The 11664-nt window shown below is 46.1% G+C and overlaps 1 protein-coding gene and 1 non-coding gene across 3 annotated transcripts in view; both read left to right on the top strand.

Moving 5' to 3' along the window:
- Positions 1 to 8387, top strand: part of AP2A1 (adaptor related protein complex 2 subunit alpha 1) — a 188874-nt gene extending 180487 nt beyond the window's left edge. For both annotated transcript variants that reach the window (XM_063942412.1, XM_063942413.1), the window contains 2 exons: positions 5050 to 5184; positions 5819 to 8387. In XM_063942412.1, the coding sequence (XP_063798482.1) occupies positions 5050 to 5184; positions 5819 to 5896 (213 nt within the window). In that variant the 3' untranslated portion in view covers positions 5897 to 8387. The remainder of the gene's footprint in view (positions 1 to 5049; positions 5185 to 5818) is intronic.
- A 2854-nt stretch (positions 8388 to 11241) lies between these two features.
- Positions 11242 to 11356, top strand: LOC134967861 (U5 spliceosomal RNA). Its single transcript, XR_010189210.1, has one exon. It is a non-coding gene; the product is annotated as a U5 spliceosomal RNA (small nuclear RNA).
- The last annotated feature ends 308 nt before the right edge of the window (positions 11357 to 11664 follow it).

An 11664-nucleotide genomic window follows, 5' to 3' on the forward strand; every position in this document is an offset into this window, starting at 1 on the left:
ACTGGTTTGAACCACTTAAAACGGTGGAATTAAAATATCTCACTTGGAAAGTGGTCATGTTGTTGGCCTTGGCGTCGGCAAGGCGAGTGTCGGAGTTGGCGACTTTATCTCACAAAAGCCCCTATCTGATTTTCCATGTGGATAGAGCAGAGTTGCGGACTCGTCCTCAATTTTTGCCCAAGGTGGTTTCTTCTTTTCATATGAACCAACCTATTGTGGTACCTGTGGCTACACGGGACTTGGAGGATTCCGAGTCCCTTGATGTGGTCAGGGCATTGAAAATGTATGTGGCCAGAACGGCCCGGGTTAGGAAAACAGAGGCACTGTTTGTCCTGTATGCAGCCGACAAGGTTGGCGCTCCTGCTTCGAAGCAGACTATTGCTCGCTGTATCTGTAACACGATTCAGCAGGCTCATTCTACGGCTGAATTGCCGTTACCAAATTCTGTAAAGGCCCATTCCACTAGGAAGGTGGGCTCGTCTTGGGCGGCTGCCCGAGGTGTCTCGGCTTTACAGCTGTGCCGAGCTGCTACTTGGTCGGGTTCAAACACCTTTGCGAAGTTCTACAAGTTTGATACCCTGGCTGATGAGGACCTCATGTTTGCTCAATCGGTGCTGCAGAGTCATCCGCACTCTCCCGCCCGTTTTGGAGCTTTGGTATAATCCCCATGGTCCTTACGGAGTCCCCAGCATCCTCTAGGACGTAAGAGAAAATAAGATTTTAAACCTACCGGTAAATCTTTTTTTCTCATAGTCCGTAGAGGATGCTGGGCGCCCGTCCCAGTGCGGACTACATCTGCAAGACTTGTATATAGTTTTTGCTTACTTACAGGTTATGTTATAGTTTTGATCAGTCTCGGGCTGATGCTGTTTGGTTTCATGCTGTTAACTGGTTTGTATATTCCATGTTATACTGTGTGGATGGTGTGGGCTGGTATGAATCTTACCCTTAGATTAACAAAAATCCTTTCCTCGTACTGTCCGTCTCCTCTGGGCACAGTTTCTCTAACTGAGGTCTGGAGGAGGGGCATAGAGGGAGGAGCCAGTGCACACCCATATCTAAAGTTCTTTTTAGTGCCCATGTCTCCTGCGGAGCCCATCTATTCTCCATGGTCCTTAGGGAGTCCCCAGCATCCTCTACGGACTAGGAGAAAAAGATTTACCAGTAGGTTTAAAATCTTATTTTCTCTATTATTCTTGGGGGACACTGGAAACCATGGGTACAGGGTGAGCAGAGGAATTTGGGCACCAAATAGTTAACTGAAGCACCAGCACAGGCTCCTCCACGTTTTTTTTTTGTTGTTGTTTTGTTTTTTCCTTTAGTTTATTTACACGCCAACCAATCCACCAGCGGCCGACACTATACACAGTGTGGCTAGAGCTTACTGGTAGCCCAGTATCTCCGTAAGTGCTGGGCATGTTCCCTAGGGTGAACTGGAAATGGGTCATGAAACCATGACCCATCCCTGAGCGGCTACACCCTAATTCACCCTAGAATGAGCACTATGGACTATGATGAAGTCACTGCATTTAGAGCTCTGTTAATATAAGTGTTCTATCTACGGCTCCACATTTAAGATTACTACTATATTTGTGTATTTAGCTTATAGTTTTGTTAGTTGTCTCCCCTTAAAAAGCTAGCGAAAGCCTTCTGCAGGCTAAATTCCCTGATGGGAAGGGCAGTTCTGGAGACCATGGGGTATATGCAATAGCGTTTTTTCAATTCGACCAAATTCGCCAGGTGAATTCCGGAAGGTGGCTTCCGGAATTCACCATATGCAATGAAAAACGGATTCGCCAGAGTCGCGGGCGAAAATCGGCCGATTTTGCGGATTTTACCGCGATTTTAAAAAACGTGAAAAAACGGGGAAAAACCCGAAAAAAAAATGGCGTGGGGTCCCCCCTCCAAAGCATAACCAGCCTCGGGCTCATCGAGCTGGTCCTGGTTCTAAAAATGCAGGGGAAAAATCGGGCAGGGATCCCCCGTATTTTTAAAACCAGCACCGGGCTCTGCGCCTGATGCTGGTGCCAAAAATACGGGGGACAAAACGAGTAGGGGTCCCCCGTATTTTTAACACCAGCATCGGGCTCCACTAGCTGGACAGATAATGCCACAGCCGGGGGTCACTTTTATATAGTGCCCTGCGGCCGTGGCATCAAATATCCAACTAGTCACCCCTGGCCGGGGTACCCTGGGGGAGTGGGGACCCCTTCAATCAAGGGGTCCCCCCCCCCCAGCCACCCAAGGGCCAGGGGTGAAGCCCGAGGCTGTCCCCCCCCATCCAATGGGCTGCGGATGGGAGGGCTGATAGCCTTTGTGTTCAAAAAAAAGATATTGTTTTTTCCATTAGTACTACAAGTCCCAGCAAGCCTCCCCCGCAAGCTGGTACTTGGAGAACCACAAGTACCAGCATGCGGGAGAAAAACGGGCCCGCTGGTACCTGTAGTACTACTGGGAAAAAAATACCCAAATAAAAACAGGACACACACACCTTGATAGTAAAACTTTATTTCATACGCCGACACACACATACTTACCTGTGTTGACACGCCGACTGCAACGATCTCCGACGATCCGAGGGTACCTGTCAAAAAATTATACTCACCTTCCAGCGTCCAGAGGTCCAGAGGTAAATCCACGTACTTTGTAAAAAAACAAACCGAACACCGAGCCATACCGGACTGAAAGGGGTCCAATGTTTTCACATCAGATCCCTTCCCCCGAATGCCGGGACATCACGTGACTCCTGTCACTGATGTCCCTTCAGCCAATCAGGAAGCGCTACTGCCGTGGCGCTCACCTGATTGGCTGGACGCCGTCTGTACTCTGACAGCGCCTCGCAAAGCCGCTCCATTACTTTCAATGGTGGGAACTTAGCGGCTAGCGGTGGGGTCACCCGCCGGTCAGCCGCTGACCGGCGGGTGACCTCACCGCTAGCCGCTAAGTTCCCACCATTGAATATAATGGAGGGAGCTGTGCGATGCGCTGTCACAGCGATCAGCCAATCAGGTGAGCGCAACGAAGTTGCGCTTCCTGATTGGCTTAGAGACCTGTCAGTGACAGCTGTCACTGACAGATCTTAATCGTGGAAAGGTGTCCCATGTGTCAGCATGGGACCCCTTTCAGTCCGTTTTTGGTGCGGGTAAATGCGCTTTCTTTTTTTGCCAAGTACGTGGATTTATCTCTGGAGCCTGTTGAGGTGAGTATATTGATCTTTTATTTTCAGGTACCCCGGGATTCTACATGGAGAAGAGGACCGATGTCGGCGTGTGAACATAGGTAAGTATGTGTGTGTCGGCAGTGTGTAATAAAGTTTTACTGTCGACGGTGTCTGTGTCCTGTTTTTATTTGGGTATTTTTTTTCCATTAGAACTACAGGTACCAGCGGGCCCGTTTTTCTCCCGCATGCTGGTACTTGTGGTTCTCCAAGTACCAGCTTGCGGGGGAGGCTTGCTGGGACTTGTAGTACTAATGGAAAAAACAATATCTTTTTTTTGAACACAAAGGCTATCAGCCCCCCCATCCGCAGCCCATTGGATGGGGGGGGGGGGGGGACAGCCTCGGGCTTCACCCCTGGCCCTTGGGTGGCTGGGGGGGGGGGACCCCTTGATTGAAGGGGTCCCCACTCCCCCAGGGTACCCCGGCCAGGGGTGACTAGTTGGATATTTGATGCCACGGCCGCAGGGCACGGCATAAAAGTGACCCCCGGCTGTGGCATTATCTGTCCAGCTAGTGGAGCCCGATGCTGGTGTTAAAAATACGGGGGACCCCTACTCTTTTTGTCCCCCGTATTTTTGGCACCAGCACCAGGCGCAGAGCCCGGTGCTGGTTTTAAAAATACGGGGGATCCCCTGTCAATTTTTCCCCCGCATTTTTAGAACCAGGACCAGCTCAATGAGCCCGAGGCTGGTTATGCTTTGGAGGGGGGACCCCTCGCCATTTTTTTTTCTGATTTTACCGTTCCAGCAATAAAAAATAAAAAAAAATAAAAAATATTATTTTAAAAAATATATAAATAATATTTGTGCCTCCCCCCAAAAAAAAAAAAAAACCTAATCCCTTCTAATATAAATAGATCTGCTATTCCCAAAAAAAAAAACACCAAAAAAACCATGTTTAAAATTTTTTTATTTGTTTTCACCCTCCAAAGTGTGGCGGATTGAAAATCGCGAATTTGCTGTCTAAAAGCACTGCAGGCGAATTTCCAAACTTGAATTGAATATGCTGGAGGCGAATTGCAGCATCTGTACCATTGCAGAAAAGGCGAATTCGGAAAAAGGCGAATTGAGAAAAGGCGAATTTTGACGGGCCGTTTTTTTGCGAAAAATGACTGCACTGCATAGGCGAATTGATTTTTGGAGGCGAAAACGTCCCGGAATTCGCCTTTTTTGCCAATTCGCCCGCTATTGCATATACCCCTATATCTCCAGAAGGATATAAATACATTAGAGAGTGTACAAAGAAGGGCAACTAAAATGATGCATGGCCTACATCACAAAACTTACCCGGAAAGGCTAAAAGAACTTAACATGTATAGTTTGGAGGAGAGAAGGGAAAGGGGGGACATTATGGAAACTTTCAAATATATCAAGGGTCTTAACAAAGTTCAGGAGGGAAACATTCTTCAAAGGAAAAGAAGTATTAGAACTCGAGGGCATACATTGAGACTGGAGGTGGGGGGGGTCCAGGGGAAATTTAAGGAAAAATTACTTCACAGAAAGGGTAGTGGATAAGTGGAATAGCCTCCCATCAGAGGTGGTAGAGGCGAAGACTGTAGAGCAATTTAAACATGCTTGGGATAGGCATATGAATATCCTTACAAAGAATTCAGGTTCAAAATTGGTTGAGATTGCCTAAAGGATAAAAAAAAAAGCGGTAGACTAGATGGGCCAAGTGGTTCTTATCTGCCGTCAAATTCTATGTTACTATGTAACTGTTAGATGGCCATAATACCTTTCATTTGCATCCATTGATTAAAACATTCACTTAGCCCTGGACAGCGTTGTAGGCTTTGTGCCATTTAGTGCATTGTGTTGTTGTGTTTTATAGTTACTGGGCTTCGGGACCGCACTGCTTGAAAATGTGGATCCTAATCCAGACAATTATATCAGTGCTGGCATCATCCAAACCAAGTCTGTACAGGTCGGATGTCTGTTACGCCTAGAGCCCAACGGCCAAGCTCAGGTAAGCATATATTGCGCAATAGCTGCGTTCCCCTGTGTCTGGTCGTTGCGAGGATTTTGTACTCCCGATAGACACATTAGATGATGTGCCTGATATGTTGGTCCAATCCGCTGGATCGGACGACATATCGTCTAGTGTGTACCCAGCTGTAGACTAGATCTTGTTTACACTGATGCAGGCATGTATCAGAGCCGCAATTCCCCTTTCTGCCGATCCAACATAAAACTGATTGATCAGCAATCTGTTGGGGAATCGGCAAAATTCTGCATGTAAAAATAATCCCTGACTTGCCGATCACGATAATTTTTTGGCCGGAATTGGCGAATCGAGAATTTACAACATATTGGATTTCCCTTTTATCCCCCGAACCCAGGCATAGGGAGAACAGGGAATTGCCCTGATACCCTCCCGATGTATGGGTCTCTTTAGTTTTGATTTGTTTACATATAATACCGCTGTTAAACTATGAAAAAAATGTAAATCGGCGATGATGGCCTAGGATTGGATGGACTCTGCCATTATCCTTTGATGTGCGATAGAGAGGTCTTCCTTATAACGATACTGTAGAAAATGTTTTTATAGCAAGTTGTTGTGAGATGCCTGGGTGTAACTGTGTCTATATGCCCCATTGCAGATGTACCGGCTTACGCTAAGGACCAGCAAAGAATCCGTTTCCAAGCACCTATGTGAGCTCTTATCAAAGCAGTTTTAAGCCAACAAGGATGTGATCGCCAAAGACAGTAAAACTGGCAAACAAACACTACGCAGAGGGTTTACCATGCATCCCGAAAAACGTGTTTGTGTGCATGTTAACGGCCGGGGTTCCATCTCCCCGTCTGTACAGATTGTCTTTATTTTGTGTGTATGTGCGTGTGTGCTCCACATCCAGTAAAGTCCCAGAGACTTAGAACTTGTACAAACAAGACAAAGACAAGGCTAACTTTTAATATTCTTATTGTCTTAAGGTGTGTTGTTCGTTCTACTAGATTTTGTCATTCTTGCTGTGACTATACAATTTACTCACCTGAAAGGGCTGCATGAAGCAGAGGTACCCTGCAGTGTCGGGCAGGTGCCACCTCCCTCCATGATACCTCCGGCTGCGGATTCGGGATCAGACGTCTGCATGCTGGCCCAAAGTCATATCACTTGCTGAACGGTGGAAATGCTGCTTATCGGAAGGACACATAGACAATTAAAAAACCGGAAAAGGTTTTCACAATCTGGTTATGTGAAGTGGAAACAAAAGCAGTAGTCATTTGTATTCTTACTTTTAGTATTCTCTTTGCATGTGCTCTCTTTTGTGTCCTTTAACGCCTCTACCACTAGGGGCACCATCTATTGCTCGGGTGATAGTTACATGCATATTGGCACCTATGGTATTATTGAGCTTTGATGAAGAACAATGTAAAGAAGGTAGGTGAATAGCTTCTTTCCTCAATGTTAAGTCTGAAGCATTTTCTAGATCGTCCAATGGTAATATTGTACAGCTTACTTTTAAAAATAACGTCAACAAATTGACCGGGTGTAATGGATATTATACGTCTCCTATAATCGGTTCTCACATACATTTATACGGTAAAATCACGCTTATACAGGGCCTTTTTTTCTTTTTGGTCTATTACGTCTTATTGTACCAGTGAGCAAGTATTTCGAAGTCCGTCACAGAGACAATTGCAGTGGTGCAAGGTGGCTCTTGCGGTTGCATCGCAGCTTATATTATCAGATGTCTGACTGTAGCTGCTTAGATGTACCTGATGTTGTGTCCCTGTTAGTGTCTCTTTTTTTTTATTTTTTAGTTTTGTCCCCCTATACATTCCATACCTCATTAGTGTATCCAGTGGTTTCACACTGACCTTGTACAGTCATTCCGTGGGTGCACTTTTATGTCTACAAACTCAATATGTTTGCCAAAGCTCTTAATGCCTCATCCCGGCCTTTAAACACTAGAATATTTGTGCCACTTGTCTGTATAAAGCACTAGCCCAAGAACATAAAGACAAATGAAGGCTCAATAGCCTACTCTTATACCCACGAACACAAATGTGTTACCTTTTGGTATAAATGTTCTGTCCATCCCATAAACTCAGTACTTAGTTGCTGCAGGTTATCTCTTTAACTCTCCTTAAAATTACTGAACCTGCCTTGCAATGTCATACTTATACATTTTATCATTCAAGCTGTATGGTCTATTATTGCAGTTTTTCTTGTTTTGTGTTTTTCATCTTTTTGGGTTTTTGTTTTTCATGGTAGGTAATTTACCTGCCAGTGTACATAGATATATATATAAATATATAAAATATTATATAAATGTTAATACGTAATCAAGAGGTACATAAGTACATCTATGATACAGCCCTGCACTCTAGTCCATCTGGAACTTCCAGAATTAGAGCTCACACTTGAACGAACTAGTGAAGCTGTCACTCTGCCACCTTGGTGGTCTTATAAAGGAAAGCGACCCCTATTCAGATCTCCATCTGCGCTCGACCTGCTCAGCCAAGTCGACAGCACTAGACGTGGTAGTTTTGTCACTTTTATAAGGGACTGTCTTCTCTGCTTTGTCTCTGACTTCCAGCTAAACTGCACTGTGACAACCATGTGCCACTTGACGACGACGTGCATTTGTCAAACCCTCCTTTTACATTAATTGGCTGGCTCCAACAGCCATTGACCGCACAATAACAAAAAAAGGGGTGAGAGAATGAGCAGACAGCACCGTGGAGACAGCAGCTTTAGCTGGAAGTCATAACATGCTGACGCTGGGTGGACATTTATTCCTCTCTAGTATGGCTTAGGATGCGGTAAATGTGCAGTTTACTCCTGCCTCTCCCTCAAACAAACAGTCATTGTAGTTGAGTGGCGATCACATGGTCTTAGAATTTTAGTGCAACTGCATTTTTATTTTATTTTTTTGGAGGGAGATATTTTCCTTTTTTTTTTTTTTTTTTTTTTTTTTTTTTTAATCTTTTTCTTTCCTGGTTCTGGAGTGGAGTTCTCGCTGGTGCTGTTTCCTATTCTGTGTAGTGCACTGCTAGTTATCAGCTCCTGTCTGAGAGTTTGTGTGTGAGTGTGTAGCTGCATATGGATGTTATGCTGAAGCTTAGTGCATCCTGTATCATATTAGACTTACATATTTTCTATCTGTATTTTATAAACTGTATCATTCCCACCAAAAGTCCTGGAATAAAAAGTTGAGCCATGGAGTAAGATCATTTTGTTATATTTTGGGGACCCGGAGTGAAACTTAGGGGGGGTATGCAATTAGCTCCGGTTTTTTTTTCACCTGGGTGAAAAAACTGAGCTTTTTGACATTTTTAGGGCGAATGGGGATTCACCCTATCAATAGCAGGCTCAGTCTATTGCCTATGCAAAACATTCGGCAGGAGCGAAAAACATGTGGATCCACGTGTTTTTGTGCCGTTTTTGAGCTATGTTTTGGCAATCCCTTTTCACTTAAAGCGAAAAGGCATTGGTGAAAAATGCCTTTAAAAATGGGTAAAAAAAGGCCCGCAATTGAATACCCATGGAGTCAAATTCAACAGCTCCGAAATGATCGGAGCTAATTGAATACTTGCCTTAACCATACTGGAACACGATAACTGTGGTTTATATAATTTATATAATAATTTCTCATACGTCCTAGAGGATGCTGGGGACTCCATAAGGACCATGGGGTATAGACGGGATCCGCAGGACACATGGGCACACTATAAGACTTTGAATGGGTGTGAACTGGCTCCTCCCTCTATGCCTCTCCTCCAGACCTCAGTTAGATTCTGTGCCCAGGAGTGACTGGACACGCACTAGGGGAGCTCTACTGAGTTTCTCTGGAAAGACTATGTTAGGCTTTTTTATTTTCAGGGAGACCTGCTGGCTACAGGCTCCCTGCTTCGTGGGACTGGGAGGAGAGAAGTCAGATCTACTTCTTAGTTCAAGGGCTCTGCTTCTTAGGCTACTGGACACCGTTAGCTCCAGAGGGTTCGATCACTTGGTTCGCCTAGCTGCTTGTTCCCGGAGCCGCGCCGTCACCCCCCTCACAGAAGCCAGAAGAAAGAAGCCGGGTGAGTATTAGAAGAACAGAAGACTTCAGTGGCGGCAGAAGACTTCAGTAACGGAGGTACAGCGCAGCGGTCACGCTGCGCTCCATGGTCCCACACACCAACGGCACTCACAGGGTGCAGGGCGCTGGGGGGGAGCGCCCTGGGCAGCAAGATACTGAGGGTCTTTTCACTGGCAAGAGCTGCATATTCGGTGCCCGGGCAACGTGTACGATACCCCCGCCAGTATAAAGCAGCGGACGCGCTGGTGCGCCATTGCTCCCACACACCAACGGCTTTACAAGGGTGCAGGGCGCAGGGGGGGCGCCCTGGGCAGCAATATACTCTCCATTAAGCCTGGTTAAACACGTATACAGTGTATAGGCACTGTATACGGACCCCTGCCAGCATAAAAAGCTAAAATATTAGCGGGGCTGAAGCGCGCCGAGAAGGGGTGGGGCTTAGCCCTCACAACATGATTCGACGCCATTTTCTTTTTCATCCACTAGGGGTCACTGGAGTACTCTTGGGATATGGACGGCGTAGCAGAAACAAAGGCACTGAATATTTAAATTTAGAACTCTCCACCCCTCCATATCCCAGAGTACCTCAGTGTACGACCTCAGTGTTTTTTCTGTGCTCAAAGCACTAACATCGGCTTGTGGGAGTTCCCACACTTTGTGGAAGATTTTATTAATTTTTCATTTTTACTTTTTACTACATCCCTTCCCAGTTTCAGGAAAAACATGGGTCCGGGATAGTGCCGCTGCACGGGCAGCGCATGGTGTGTCGGTCCTCACAAAGAGCACCCTCACAGCCACAGGCAGCCCACTGCTCCTGCAACAGCTGGACGGAGCTTATACATAGAAGCCCCGTCGCAGCCATGACTGGATGACTGAAGAGCTGGACGGAGCTTACACATAGAAGCCCCGTCGCAGCCATGACTGGAGAGCTGGACGGAGCTTACACATAAGAAGCCCCGTCGCAGCCATGACTAAGATCACTGGAGAGCTGGACGGAGCTTACACATAAGAAGCCCTGTCGCAGCCATGATCAGGGATACAAGCAAGGTAGGCTGGGGAACGGGGCGGTCAGCGCAGGCTGCCGCCCCGCTATGTTGGTTTTAATATGCCGCTTCCGCCGCTCATCCGCCCGCCACAGCCCCAGCCGCTACGTCTGCAAGCTCCATACAGCGCCCGTCCCAGCCGCTCCGTCCGGCCGCCCAGCGCCATACGGCCGCAGACGCTCCCTCAGTTCTCAGCACTAAGACGGTGATAACCGGGCCGCCGCTCTGTCCGGCCGCCCAGCACCATCCACCCGCATGCCAGCGCTAAGAGGCTGCAAGAAGGCCTCCCTGCAAGTCTTCCCGGGCTTCCCGCAGAGACACAGCGTTACAGGGGGGAAGAGGGGCGGTGGAATCTGGCGGATCACAGCGGCAAGGGTATGTAAAATACCTATATGAACAGCAGCACAGTGTATATGCAGCTATATATATGTGACAGGTATTTATAATGTATTGTAACCTGTCCTGTGAGTTTCACTGTATAATAGGCTATTGAGCCTATATTACTGTCTGTGATTATCACTGTATAATAGGCTATTGAGCCTATATTAATGTTTGTGATTATCACTGTATAATAGGTTATTCAGCCTATATATTAATGTCTGTTATTATCACTGTATAATAGGCTAGTGAGCCTATATTATTGCTGTATAATAGGCTATTGAGCCTATATTAATGTCTGTAATTATATTCATAGAGCATGTGTTGTACCCTGCCTGTGATTATCACTGTATAATAGGCTATATTAACACGGAAACAATTGTAACTTGTTCTGTGATTATCAGGGTCAGCATGGCAAAGGGGCCATTTTAACCATGCTTCCTGTTGTTTTCCAGTTTGTAATTCTGGAACATTCCTGCCCTACATCTCTAAGCCACCAGAGGCGCAGGGGTGTTAGTGGGAATTTGGTTCGGGTTTCACATAGGCTGCCCATGTGAACTGCTTTTCACATAAAGAATACTCTGGTTTGTCTTCAAATCGAATAAATCTTTCGCCTTTTACTAAAGATTTCCGTGGAGAGGAACAACCATGAGTTTCATATAATTTTTTGATGCCTGCCTACGGCTGGGCTTAATATGCTTTTCAGCAATAAAAATATATATATGACACATAATAACTTCAATAAGTCGTGCAAGTGTCTGTCCGTTGCCTATTGTGGTGTCTGTCTGCATAGCGAGTAAGGCTCTAGCGCAGACTAAAAATAATTTTAAAGATCCTATGTTAAGCATTGGCAATTCAAATTAAAGGAGCGGTAACATCGGAGTCTCGGAAGTTACTCCGCCAGCTCTAACGAAGGACAGTCTTTCCAAAGGGCCAATTTCCCTTTGGGTACCAGGGTGTTTATTTAACTGGTCTTATAATTTAATGCACGATTCTATG

Source organism: Pseudophryne corroboree, chromosome 10, assembly GCF_028390025.1.
Source record: "Pseudophryne corroboree isolate aPseCor3 chromosome 10, aPseCor3.hap2, whole genome shotgun sequence".
In the NCBI taxonomy this organism is placed as follows: Eukaryota; Metazoa; Chordata; class Amphibia; order Anura; family Myobatrachidae; genus Pseudophryne; species Pseudophryne corroboree.